The sequence below is a fragment of the Ranitomeya variabilis genome, chromosome 4, assembly GCF_051348905.1.
Source record: "Ranitomeya variabilis isolate aRanVar5 chromosome 4, aRanVar5.hap1, whole genome shotgun sequence".
NCBI classification, from domain to species: Eukaryota; Metazoa; Chordata; class Amphibia; order Anura; family Dendrobatidae; genus Ranitomeya; species Ranitomeya variabilis.
In genome coordinates this window covers 727,045,096-727,059,889 of record NC_135235.1, presented here as the reverse complement: position 1 = coordinate 727,059,889, position 14,794 = coordinate 727,045,096, and the positions used below count along the sequence as shown (strand labels likewise).

Below are 14,794 nucleotides of genomic sequence, written 5' to 3'. Positions count from 1 at the left end.
TATACCTGCCCCCGACTACCAGGCCGACATGACTCTTACACAGTCTAATAGAAAACCTTATTAGATGAACCAGTAGTGTGTGGTGTTCAACTGTTTGTTCATTCGGCCTCCCAAATATAGAATAAAAAGAAACCAATCAATGTTATGTAGGCGAAAATAATACCAATTCTCATCTCCCAAAAAACAAATCCAAACAGGTCCATCATCTGTCAATGGAAAAACATTAGACTATGTGCACACGTTGCGGATTTTGATGCGGATCTGCAGTTTTTGGACATGCGGAATTACATCAAAACCACAGTGTAGTGCACAAGCAATATTAGTCAATGTAAAATTGACATTTGTTGTGCACATGCTGTGGAAAAAATGCGCAGAATTGCAGTTTTTTTCAGCCCGCAGGTGTCTGCCTACCCATTTCTGGCTATTAATTATAGGGGGACCCCACATAGTTTTTTTTGGGGGGCCCCTATTTTAACCCCTTCATGACCGTGGGATTTTTCGTTTTTCCATTTTCGTTTTTCATTCCCCTCCTTCCCATAGCCATAACTTTTTTATTTTTCCGTCAATTTGGCCATGTGAGGGCTTATTTTTTGCGGGACGAGTTGTACTTTTTAATGACACCATTGGTTTTACCATGGCGTGTACTAGAAAACGGGAAAAAAATTCCAAGTGCGATGAAATTGCAAAAAAAGTGCAATCCCACACTTGTTTTTTGTTTGTTTTTTTTGCTAGGTTCACTAAATGATAAAACTGACCTGCCATTATGATTCTCCAGGTCATTACGAGTTCATAGACACCTCACATGTCTAGGTTATGTTTTACCTAAGTGGTGAAAAAAAATTCCAAACTTTGCAAAAAGAAAAAAAAATAAAATTGCGCCATTTTCCGATACCCGTAGCGTCTCCATTTTTCGTGATCTGGTGTCGGGTGAGGGCTTATTTTTTGCATGCCGAGCTGGCGTTTTTAATAATAGCATTTCGGTGCAGATACATTCTTTTGATCGCCCGTTATTGCATTTTAATGCAATGTCGCGGCGACCAAAAAAACGTAATTCTGGCGTTTCGATTTTTTTTCTCGTTACGCCGTTTTGCGATCAGGTTAATGCTTTTTTTTTATTGATAGATCGGGCGATACCAACGCGGCGATACCAAATATGTGTAGATTTGATATTTTTTTTATTGATTTATTTTGATTGGGGCGAAAGGGGGGTGAGAAAGCTTTGAGAAAGCTGAACGCGAAACGCGCGTCAGAGGGCCTGTCGGTGACACGGGGAGAGTCCTTTATACCTCCTGAATGGGCGAGTTATGACACTTTGCACTATCCCAGCAGAGCATATTATGGAGATGTATTACTGATACAATTTTACATTTTACAGCCTTTTTAGGCCTTCTCCTTTGTGCTTTTTGGGTTAAAAATGCGACATTGATGCACATTCCCCTAGGGACTCTTTGGACCCTCCCTGTGCCATTGGCATACCTATGGGTTCTCATTTGTATTCTCCTGATATATATATGTTATTGCAGAATTTTTATGTCTAGGATTTTTGTTATTTATTGTTAAAAATAAAGAGATTTATATGCTTTATGAACATGTGTTTTGGGATTCTTATACTCCGGTTGTTTGTGTTGTATGCTCTTTGGAGTTTCCCAACCAGCCTTTTAGGTGTGGTTAATATTAGTGGGAGAGTGGTATTGCCGTACTCTCAGCCACTAACCCATTATAGACTTTGCGGTTTGTGTGCAGAAACTTTCACAGGCAATTTTGCAACGTATGCACATACCTGTAGCGGCTCAAAGGCTGTTGAGAAGCAACAGGGTTTCTATAAAGCAATCCAGCAAAATCTCACTGGCGATGGCGGCGCCTGCGCAGTAGCATCTATAAGTAAGAGATAGATGCTACTGGACAGGAGCCTCCGGTGTCATTTTGCTGGATGTTATTTTTTTCTAAGCCTCATAATAGCCACAATATTATAGGCAAAATCAACAATATCAACACTATTATATGCATTATGTAAAATAGGGTGCCAGTCACTGAGGGATCAGTGACCTGTCATAAGCCAATACAGATGAATATGTAATCAGAGTACAACATAAAGCCCCGCACACAGCCTCACCCACAGCCCACCCACAGCTCCGCCCACAGTCCCAGCCACACCCACAGCCCCGCCTCAGAGCACGAGAATCTCATTAACTGAAAACTACAAATAAAGATTAAACAACAACCACAAGGCGGATTTCATCACCAGGTATCAATGTGATCAGTATAACGGCACCGACCTGACACTATCTGTAGGTTACTGTGCACAATCCAGCTGACAGGTTCACTTTAAATTTAGATCTTTGGCATTTAGAAGAGGCGATGGAGAGCTTTTTTAAGACTATCAGTTACACACTCAGAGAAGTGAGGTAGGCCGATCCCACCACAATCAAAATATCATACAGAATGAACAGGTAGAAAAAAGACAAAGAATAAAAAAGTATGTTACATCCCCAACAACAACGTATGTACGAGGGGAGAACTCCAACACTAAACCAGAGTTGCACTCATTTATGGTGGACCATTGGAGCTACTATGAGTCCTGACCAGAAGAGTAGAGAAAGTATTAGCGCCCCCATTTCAGGAGAGATTGTGCAGTAAGGTGAACTCCTTAGGATCGAAAACATAATGTTATTTAGGACGTGGAGTGAATCCATGAAACCAGGGCTCGAGCAATGTCAACATATCTCCTGCAGGTGTGAATAAATGTATATTACAGCCATCAACCATGCACAGCTTAGAGATATATCATGGCACAGGTATAATGATTTTCCTGTAGTTTATCACAATCCTGTTTGAAGTTAGAAGGTTTTAAAAGAAATTTAAAAGTCAGGATAAAGGGAAACTCTGCTGTTATTGTACAGAAATTCACACTTGGCCTCACTGCAAATTTAATGTTGTCGATCGTAAAAGCAAAGTTTGGACAAGAAGACTGGACCTGGTCTTGTAGGGACCATATGAGCACATTCAGCAGCACAGAAGGGAGAGAAGATAGATTCATCCAATAAGATCTCAGAGATCTAGGAAACCAACAGCATCATTACCCTCTGCTCTCTCTTACAGGCCCATCATAATATAATTCTTCAAGTGATTTTCTAACTTGTCAGCACATTCTACATTCGCTGTCTTGACTTTGTTGTTTACAGATCTGGGCAGGTAACAATCAGTGTTTTCTAATCCCAGGGGGTAGGTGGATCATCCAGGTGGTAAGTTCTACAAAAAAGGCTTTCAATACCCAAAGTCATTTGAACAGTTTTTGGTGGAGGAGAATGTTGTGGTCGGGAGGCCAAATGGTGATCGCACGATTATGATACAGTCAGACTACCCCACCTATAAAGCAGTCACAGCCGGTGACTGAGAATCTGGGACTTCTCTGCATTTAGCGGTCACTACTCACCTGGGTAGTCATATGCAGGAATCTCCTCTTTACACCGCTCATCACCCCTCACATATGTCTCTGCAGTATTAATACGGGTCAGATCTTCACCCTGAAACAAATATTGTAAAAGTCACAGACAGATGGAGAAGTCACATCTATGATCAGCTCTAATCCTGCCATCTCCACCGTTCACATTACACAAGTATAAAACATATAATACTGGGGGATAATAAAAGACTGAGCACAAGACCTTCACAGCCGTCTACACATCATAGGGGAGATCTCATGACACCTTCTCTCCATCTACCTGATGATCCTGAGGAACAATGGGATCTTCTTGTTTACAGTCCTGTGGAAGAAGAGGATGGGGACATCTCTCTGGTGTTGTCCTCTTACTGGATAGATCTGGAGGAAACACATACAGGGACTGAATTCATTCTTTACATACAGATAATTATAAGCCGTGCGTATTTAGTCCTGTCTATTACCTGGTGATGTGAGGGGCTGGGGAAACGCCATCATGATGTCCTTATACAGATCTTTGTGTCCTTCTAAATACTCCCACTCCTCCATGGAGAAATAGACAGCGACATCCTGACACCTTATAGGAACCTGACACATACAATGATACCATCATCCCCCCGATCTCTTCATAGTGTTAAGGTACCTTCACACGAAACGACTTTGTAACGATATCGCTAGCGATCCGTGACGTTGCAGCGTCCTCGCTAGCGATATCGTTTAGTTTGACACGCAGCAGCGATCAGGATCCTGCTGTGATGTCGCTGGTCGCTGAATAAAGTCCAGAACTTTTTTTGGCCGTCCGATCGCCGTGTATCGTTGTGTTTGAAAGCAAAAGCAACGATACCAGCGATGTTTTACACTGGTAACCAGGGTAAACATCGGGTTACCAAGCGCAGGGCCGCGCTTAGTAACCCAATGTTTACCCTGGTTACCAGCGTAAAAGTAAAAAAAACAAACAGTACATACTCACATGCGTCCCCCAGCGTCTGCTTCCTGACACTTACAGAGCGCCGGCCCTAAATTGAAAGTGAAAGCACAGCGGTGACGTCACCGCTGTGCTGTTAGGGCCGGAGCTCAGTCAGTGTAAGGAAGCAGACGCTGGGGGACGCGCAGGTGAGTATGTACTGTTTGGTTTTTTTTACTTTTACGCTGGTAACCAGGGTAAACATCGGGTTACTAAGCGTGGCCCTGCGCTTAGCAACCCGATGTTTACCCTGGTTACCCGGGGACCTCAGCATCGTTGGTCGCTGGAGAGCGGTCTGTGTGACAGCTCTCCAGCGATCAAACAGCGACGCTGCAGCGATCGGCATCGTTGTCGCTATCGTTGCAGCGTCGCTTCGTGTGAAGGTACCTTTACTGTATAATGTCCCAGCATTCCCAGCAGTGTCACCTCTCCAGTCAGCAGCTCAGTCATCTTGTAGATGTGTTCTAGGAACTTCTGGTCATTGATGTCCTCATGTATCAGGGGGTGAGATGGAGGCCTCGTGATTGGGCTCAGGAGTCTTTCGCATCCCTCAGACAAAGGGTCCTGACAGCGTTCACTAGTGGTCTTCTTCTCTGCTGTGTAATCCTGGTTATGGAGAGACACATTAATAAATCTCACTACAGACATGTCCAGAGTCCTCACCTCTGCAGTTCTGTCCATCTGTTATTCCCATGGAAAAGAATGATGTAATGTGACGTCATCAGAATCTCTCACCTCTCCAGTAAGCCGGAAGAGGATCTCCAGGGTGAGGTGTAATATCCTCTCCGCCATCTTATCTCTGTCCATATCCATCTTTGATGGGCGATTTAGAAAAATTCTCTTATATAGAAGATCTTCACTGAGAGGATCCGATATTGTAGAGACCTGAATGAGAAGAAGATGAGCCGATGTAACATCATAACAATCCAGTGTAATAATACAATTACTGGAGATAATAAGGGAAACATATGAGGAGATTTATTATTTTACAGTATTTAGTTTCCTTCTTTACATCTACTAATAAAACCTATATATTTCGGCCACAGACAGCAAGCAGTTTCCCCCTCGGAGTCGGCAGCTGAATACGTTCCTCATAGACTCATCTTCCATAACGCTAATTCTCGTCTCATTTACCGACACTGGAATCGGCATTAGCAATACTGCAGGAGATATTCATTACACGTGACAGGAGAAATAACGACTTCATGATGAGGACGACATCTTCATCTACTACTACGGCTCTAGGAACAGATTTGTCCACAGTCGGTCACTGACTCCATCCCCACCGGCCTCTATATGGAGGTTTCCCGTCTTCCCCGCACTGTAATCTTCTATCACGTTAGATCTCAGGTCTGATTCACACACAGAAGTTTGAGGCTTTTATAAAAGCTTTTTTTTTTTTTTTCCCACAAACACCGCGGACAGAAATTATCTGATCCCAACGTCTCCATGTACAGTGTTTTATGGGGTTTATTTCTGTCATTAGGCTTTCCTATATTACAAGAAAAACACTAGAAACATTTTAATATGTGTTTATTTTCTGAAGAACATTGGCTCCAACAATTCTTGTAAAAAGAAAAATACATGGAAAAAGTAGAAGACACATTTTATTTTTTCACACAATAAACAATTGTTTAAAAAAATGATGTCTTTTGAACACCAGAACATAGATGTACACTGCAGGGACGGTACAGGGTGTCTGCAACAAAAATCCTGGTAGTTTAAACACTTACTGCTGCCAAAAGCAAACATGGCATCGAAGGTGTGAGAGTTCGGCTGAATGCCCCTCTACTCCCAAGTGCTCGATAGTATGGGGCGGCCTAGTTCCTACGATACTTACATGCATAATAATGGTGTCTGGGCAGCAATGTACGAAGGTCTATTAGGCCGGGCCAGAGGCAGCAGCTAATAAGTTACCTTAATAAGTTTATCGCCCCATACACATTAGAGTAAAGTTACATGAAAGCACTGATTTAGGGGGTTTGGCCGACCATATACCGTATTTTTCGGACTATAAGACGCACTTTTGTTCCCCAAAATTTTTGGGGAAAGTGGGGGGTGCGTCTTAAAATCCGAATCTGTGTGCTGTGCTGTAGAGGAGGGGGGCGGCTCTGGAGTGGTGTCAGGGGGCTGGGGTGGGCTGCCTGCGGGCTGCTGAGACAGCAGGAGGTTCTGTGCTCCCGCTCATTAGCCTCATGTAATATTCACTGCACCTGCTGTTCATCACCTCGGTGCTGAACCTGTGCCAAGTTGATTCACAGGGAGCAGCGAATATTACATCTGCCTGCACTCTCCCCCCCACTCCCATCATGGATATGCCCCCGCTGTGCTGCTGGCAGGCACATGATAAAATAACAAACACTTAACTCACCTTTCTCTGATGGTTCCATGCTCACAGGGGGGGGGGTCATGTGTCTGCCAGCAGCACAGGGGGGGGGAGCATGTGTCTGCCAGCAGCACAGGTGTGGGCATGTGCCTGCCAGCAGCACGGGGGGGGGGGGGGCGTGTGCCTGCCAGCAGCACAGGGGGGGAGCATGTGTCTGTCAGCAGCACAGGGAGGGGCATGTGCCTGCCAGCAGCACGGGGGGCATGTGCCTGCCAACAGGGGGCATGTGCCTGCCAACAGGGGGCATATAGTGACCGGGGGGCCTGTACCTACCAGCAGCACTGGGGGGCATATAGTGACTGGGGGGGCTGTACCTGTCAGCAGCACAGGGGGGGGGCATATAGTGACCCAGGAGGGGCATGTGCCTGCCAGCAGCAAAGGGGGCATATAGTGACCAGAGGGGCATGTGCCTGACAGCAGCACAGGGGGGCATATAGTGACCAGGTGGGCATGTGCCTGACAGCAGCACAGGGGGGCATGTGCCAGCACAAGGATTGGGGTTATATAGATACCAGGATGAGGGACATATGATTTGTAAGACGGACATTGGCATAAGATAGACCCCCATTTAACATAAAAAAAATATTTTTTTCTCTTTTTCTTCACCAAATTTGGGGGTGAGTCTTATAATCAGGTGCGTCTTATAGTCTGAAAAATAGGGTAATGTATTTCTGGGCCTCCCGACAGATGATGCTGGGGCAGAGAAGGATCTGGCATCCTGAATTTCAGAGGCTAATCCGTTTGTTCTTCCTGTAGATAATCCTCCGCTAGAGCTATTTGTGTGTGTGGGGGAGTCAGGAGAGATGGCCGTCTGCCAAATGACCATTCAGCCAACACTTATCTCATGTGTATAGGGCCGTTAGTATTACACTGACAGCAGTGATGATACACGGCACTACAGTAGAACAGGGCATCACCGGAGCCATCAGAGGCATGGATGTTGTATGATTGCACTAATCAAAAGTTTTAAAAAAGGTTTAATCCACCTCTCGTGTCTCCCCTTTTCCTCATAGTTTGTAAGCTTGCGAGCAGGGCCCTCATTCCTCCTGGTATCTATTTTGAACTGTGATTTCTGTTATGCTGTAATGTCTATTGTCTGTACAAGTCCCCTCTATAAGTTGTTAAGCGCTGCGGAATATGTTGGCGCTATATAAATAAAAATTATTATTATTATTATTATTTAATGTGAAAAAAAATCACAGTTTTAGCAATAAGAAATATCCTTCACTATAGGGAAAACAGAATCACTGCACAATGTTAGTTAAGTCACGTCCATAACAATTTTATTATACTTTATTATCCTATACACTGTGGTGTAGATAGAAATCACAGGTCTGACAGCAATAGCTGGAATTGGGCCCCCAATCTCAAGACTGAGATTATTCCAGTTATTCAATACAAAATGTGAAACTCTTATATTATTTAGAGTCATTACAAAAAGAGTTATCTATTTCAAGTGTTTATTTCTGGTAATGTTGATGATTATGGCTTACAGCCAATGAAAACTAAAAGTCATTATCTCAGTAAATTAGAATAATTAACAAAAACACCTGCAAAGATTTTCTAAGCATTTAAAAAGGTCCCTTATTCTGTTACAGTAGGCTCTACAATCATGGGGAAGACTGCTGACTTGACAGTTATCCATTGACACACTCCACAAGGAGGGTAAGCCACAAAAGGTTGCACAAAGATGCACAAGTAACCGGAATAACCACAGCCTTGAAAGGATTGTTATGAAAAGGCCATTCAAAAAATTGGGGGAAATTCACAAGGAGTGGACTGCTGCTGGAGTCATTGCTTCAAGAGCCACCGCACACATACATATCCAGAACATGGGCTACAAGTGTCGCATTCCTTGTGTCAAGCAACTCATGACCAATAGACAGCACCCGAAGCACCTTACCTTGGCCAAGGAGCAAAAGAACTGAACTGTTGCTCAGTGATCCAAGGTGTTGTTTTCGGATGAAAGTAAATTTTGCATTTCATTTGGAAATCAAGGTCCCAGAGTCTGTAAGAAGAGTGGAGAGGCACACAATCCATGCTGCTTGAGGTCTAGTGTGAAGTTTCCACAATCAGTGATGAGGAGTCATGTCATCTGCTGGTGTAGGTCCACTGTGTTTTATCAAGACCAAAATCAGCGCAGCCGTCTACCAGGAAATTTTAGAGCACTTCATGCTTCCCTCTACCGAAAAGCTTTTTGGAGATGGAAATTTAATTCTCCAGCAGGACTTGGCACCTGTCCACACTGCCAAAAGTATCAATACCTAGTTTAAAAACAACAGTATCATTGTGCTTAATTGGCCAACAAACTCGCCTGACCTTAACCCATAGAGAAACTATGTGGTATTGTCAAGAGAGACAACAGACCCAACAATGCAATCGAGCTGAAGGCTGCTATCAAAGCAAACTGGGCTTCCATAGCACCTCAGCAGTGCCACAGGCTGATCGCCTCCATGCCACGCCAATTGATGTAGTAACTGATGCAAAAGGAGCCACGACCCAGTATTGAGCGCATTTACTAAACATACATTTCAGTAGGCCAACATTTTGGATTTTAAAATCATTTTTCAAGCTGGTGGTATAAAGTATTCTAATTTACTGAGATAATGACCTTTGGGTTTTCATTGGCTGTAAGCCATAATAATCATCATTATCAGAAAGAAACACTTGAAATAGATCACTCTGTTTGTAATGACTCTATTTAAGAGTTTAACTTTTTTGTATGGAAGAACTGAAATAAATTAACTTTTTGATGATATTCTAATTTTGTGAGAAGCACCTGTAGATGACATTACTAATATATGGGAGCACATAGGTGACATTACTAATATATGGGGGCACATAGATATTATATATATATTGGGGACATAAGTGACATTACTAATATATGGAGGCTGTGAGGCGGGGGGTTCATATGTGAATGGTGATATGTATCCCCCAGGATGTGGAAGCTTTCCTCACCGTCCATGAGCACACGGCAGTGCGGGAGAACCTGCCAACGTTCCAATGGATGAAAGTGGTGGCTCGATTCCTGAGGTGTGAAGTGCTAGAGGCCTACTTTAACCTCAGTCGGATGGACTCCCAGGACTACACCATGCTAAAAGGTGAGATCCCTGCCCGACTGGGGGTTAATACCTTCATGCCACACAGCATTTGGTGGGGAACCGGGCACTCTGGACCAGGTGGTGGTACTGATTAAGTGGTACATGGCCACTCAGGACTTTATGCGGGACATGGCTCCATTACAGCTGTCACGTTGGGCCCCACCACCCCAGGAGCCTGGGAAAAATCCATGTCACTCTACTGGGGCCAATCAGGACCGAGCGAGAGTGTCAGCAGTCCCGTGTCCCCTAAGTCGGCCCCAAGGTCCAGTCGCGCCACAGCTATCAAGTGTTGGCAGTGCCTGGGCCCTGGACATGTGGATGCCAACTGCCCCTTCACAGCTGAACCCATGGTCTGTGGGTATACTCGTCCTGTGTCTATGTTCGCCCAGCCATTGTGCTCCACCACTGTAGGCAAGGTACTCCTTAACGGGTACCAGACAGATGCTCTCTTGGACTCGGGGAGCTTAGGGACTCTGGTACATGGGTCCCTTGTTGCTGGGAACAACCCCAATGAACGGGAAGTGGGGGTGGTATGCATACATGGGGAACTCCAAGAGTACCTGACCATGGAGGTTACGTTTTCCACCCCGTGTGGAGAGATAAGACGTGGTCAGAGTGGTAAAGACTCTTCCGTATGGGACTGTATTGGGAAGAGACCTAGCACTGTTCTGATCCCTGTGGAGACCAGGGTTAACCCTCCTAAGGTATATGATATTCTGGGCACGGAACCCGAAGATCCCAAGTCAGGGACACCTGCCGTGTAAACCCTATAGGCGTCCCCTAGAGGTATTGCCAGATGAGGTCAGGGAGACCCCACTGATCCCTGAGCTGGAAGCACCCCCTGGTAAGTTTGGGACAGCTCAGTTCCAGGATCTCACCCTTGCTTGGGCACAATAAAGGGTGATTAAGGTTAATGGAGTGGCTCAACAACTAGGTGCAGAAACGTTTTTTCCTCGCATGGCTGTCAACCAAGACCTATTGTATAGGGTTGACAAAATCCGGGATGAAGTGGTAGAACAACTGATAATGCCTCAATCCTTCCCTCGCACGGTGCTCAAAATGGCTCACACCCACATGCTGGGGGGGCACTTGGGGGCCAAAAAGACGCAGGAACGCATACTGCAGCATTTTTTTGGCCTGGGGTCTATGCGGTGGTCCAGAGGTACTGTGACACATGTCCGGAGTGCCAAATGACCTCACCTACCGGGAACTACAGGAGTCCATTGGTACCTCTGCCCATCATAGAGGTACCTTTTGAATGGATTGCGCTGGATCTCGTGGGGCCAACAGTAAAATCTGCCCGGGCCACCAACACATATTGGTGGTCATAAATTACGACACCAAGTACCCGGAGGCCACACCGCTACGGCACACCTCAGCTAAACTTATCGCCTGGGAGTTGTTTGCCATGTTCTGTCACCTTGGGCTACCGAAGGAGATCCTCACTGATCAGGTGACTCCTTTTATGTCCAAGGTGACAAAGGAACTGCGCAAGCTTCAAAAAATAAAACAGTTACAACAAACGTTGGTGTATCACCCCCAGACCGACGGGTTAGTCGAGCGCTTCAACAAAACCTTCAAATCCATGTTGAAGAAAGTAGTCTCTAAGGATAGAAGGAATTGGGACATGTTGTTGCCCTGATGTTCGCCATTCAGGAGGTACCGTAGGCTTCTATGGGATTTTCACCCTTTGAGCTACTGTAAGGAAGGCATTCTAGGGGTCTGTTGGATGTAGCCAAAGAGACATGGGAGCAGGAACCTACACCCTATAAGAGTGTCATTGATCACGTTGCCCACATGCAGGACCAAATTGCAGCGGTCATGCCTATAGTAAAGAAGTATTTGGTGGATGCTCAGGCAGCACAGAGCCGCGTATATAACAAAAAGGCCATGGTTCGCTCCTTTAACGTGGGAAATCAGGTGTTGGTTTTGGTGCCCACTACCGAAAGCAAGCTTATGGCCCAGTGGCAAGGGCCGTATTAAGTTTGGGAAAAAGTGGGTGAAGTAAACTACCGAGTTAACCAGTCCGGGGAAAGAAAACCTGAACAGTTGTATCACATTAATCTGTTGAAAGCGTGGAAGGACCGGGAGTGTATGCTTACGGAGGCGACTCCCAACATATCATCTGGGGACCCTCCGAAATCGGTCCAGACGGAGGCCGAGGGAGAGGTAAAGATAGGAGACACCCTCTCGAAACAGCAGCAGCGAGAGGTACGGAGATTGGTAAAAAGGAATACTGATGTATTATCGGGTTTACCCGGTCAAACCTATGTCATCCAGCATGACATTGTCACCGAGCCTCACGTGACGGTATAAATGAAACCGTACTGTGTGCCCGAGGCCCGCAGACAAGCGATCATGAGTGAGGTGAAACAAATGCTTCAGCTGGGAGTAATTGAGGAATCCCAGAGTGACTGGGCTAGCCCGATGGTGCTAATCCTGAAGCAGGTTGGGTCATAACGGTTCCGTATTGACTTCCGTAAGTTAACTGAGGTGTCAAAGTTCGACCTTTACCTAATGCCCAGGGTAGGCAAGCTGATCGAGCTCCTGGGTCAGGCCCAGTACGTCACCACACTCGATCTGACTAAGTGATATTGGCAGGTGCCTCTTACAGAGTCGGCAAAGGAAAAGACCAACTTCATAATACCGGAGGGTCTGTACCACTATGTCGGCCTGCCCTTTGGACTACATGGGGCCCCAGCCACGTTCCAGAGGTTAATGGACATAGTACTGGGACCCCCATTGGAAGACGTTTTCATCTTTAGTACTGACTGGCATACCCACTTGTTCTAGGTGCAAGCGGTAGTAGATTTGCTCAAAGCCGTGGGCCTGATGGCGAATCCCAAGAAATGTGCTGTAGGCAGTGGCGGGCTGGGTTAGGTGGCAGAAGCATTCGCCCCCCGAGCCACTTAATTAGCACCTGCCCGCCCTGCAGCGTGTACAATGAAAGAACACCTGACTGCGGCCCGCGGTAGTGGAGAGCGGCCGGCCACACACAGCTGACAGCGGGGCGGGCGGGACTCACTGCAGGCTGAGAGCGCATTGCTATGGCACCCAGTGGCATGCTGGGATTGGATCCAGCTGGGGTTCAGAGAGTCCTGTCATGTACAGCCTAATAAGTAAGCACGCCTCTGAACCCTCCGGATCTGAGGCTGAGAATACAGGCAGTGGCCGCCATTACAGTTTGCCACAGGCCCACAGCTCACAGGATAGTCTGAGTCCCACTCCTACTCCAGTCCCTGCTGCTCAGTCCCTGTGCCCTGCGGTAAGTGGTGTCCACGTCCAATATTATCCCAGATACCTTTGGGTTGTATTATGCCATTTTTTGAATAGCAAACTGAATTAGATGGTATTAACATGAATATATGCAACGATAGTATTTGTGCCAGTCTTATTAGTGCATTTGCTCAGTTGAATACTTAAAGGGAACGTGTCACCTCGTTTTGCTGCTGTAAGATGCGGCCACTGGCTTTCGGGGCTTATGTACAGCATTCTATAATGCTGCAGATAAGCCCCCGGTCCAACCTGAAAGATAAGGAATACAAATGTGATTATACTTACCCAGGGGGGCGGTCCGATCCGATGGGTGTCAGATGTCTGGGTCCGGTGCCTCCCATCTCCATGCGATGTCGTCATCCTGCTTGCTTCGCATTGTGCTCCTGTGCAGGTGTACTGATCTGCCCTGTTGAGGGCAGGGCAAAGTCCTGCAATGCGCAGGCGCTGGGAAAGGTAAAAGAGGCCCAGCGCCTGTGCACTGCAGTACTTTGCTCTGCCCTCAGAGCAAATCAGTACGCCTGCGCAGGAGTATGACACGAAGCAAGCAGGATAATGACATCGCATGAAGATGGCAGGCGCCGGACCCGGACATGCGACATCCATTGGACTGGACCGCCCCTGGGTGAGTATAATAAAACTTGCTTTTCTTATCTTTCAGGTCAGACCGGGGGCTTATGTACAGCATTATAGAATGATGTAGATAAGTCCTGAAATGCAGAGGCCGCATCTTATAGCGGAAAAACGAGGTGACAGGTTCCCTATAAAATCGTCTATCTGATATTTATTGATTTAATGATAAATGCTTGACTTGCTAGGAGAATGTTTTAGTATGGGATAACAGAACCATCTGATGGCTAATTGTGGAAATAGCAACTACTACTTCATATTATGATTGTATTTAAGGCACAAATGAAATGTTAGTACATTTTTCTGCACTAAGCACTTTATAGCATTATAGCACCTTTTTTGCACATGTACCTTTTTACTTAGGATCAAGCCCAAAAATAATCATTGGCAATTACTGATATAAGCTATATCTTCTATGTCATTAAAAATTAACATGTGGACTTTATGAGACAGCCTCCACCATCCAGTACCTTTTGTTCCTGTCATTTTGATCAATTTTTGTATGAATTAATACATTTCATCATTTTAATATATTTTCTTTGGTCACTTCAATTTAATTTTTGTTCCTAAAGAATTTAATGGGATATGCAAAAATTTGTGTGTTTAATATATACTGCACCCTGTATATAGTACCTGTGTATGCTGTACAATATATATACTGCACCTGTATATACTGCACCCTGTATATAGTACCTGTGTATACTGCACCCTGTATATAGTACCTGTGTTTACTGCAGCCTGTATATAGTACCTGTATATACTACACCCTGTATATACTACAACTTGTATATAGTACCTGTATATAGTACCTGTGTATATTGTACCATATATATACTGCACCCTGTATATAGTACCTGTGTATACTGCACCCTGTATATAGTACCTGTGTATACTGCACCCTGTATATACTACACCTTGTATATAGTACCTGTATATAGTACCTGTGTATATTGTACCATATATATACTGCACCCTGTATATATTACCTGTGTATACTG

At 45.3% G+C, this 14,794-nt stretch overlaps 1 protein-coding gene across 2 annotated transcripts in view; it reads right to left on the bottom strand.

Annotated features, from left to right (window-relative positions):
• The window catches only part of LOC143766681 (uncharacterized), a 60,999-nt gene that overhangs the window by 12,902 nt on the left and 33,303 nt on the right, over positions 1-14,794 (bottom strand). For both annotated transcript variants that reach the window (XM_077254535.1, XM_077254534.1), the window contains exons 6-10: positions 5,139-5,288; positions 4,830-5,009; positions 3,904-4,027; positions 3,723-3,820; positions 3,434-3,524 (exon numbers count right to left, since the gene is read on the bottom strand). In XM_077254535.1, coding sequence (XP_077110650.1) covers positions 3,434-3,524; positions 3,723-3,820; positions 3,904-4,027; positions 4,830-5,009; positions 5,139-5,288 — 643 coding nt within the window. The remainder of the gene's footprint in view (positions 1-3,433; positions 3,525-3,722; positions 3,821-3,903; positions 4,028-4,829; positions 5,010-5,138; positions 5,289-14,794) is intronic.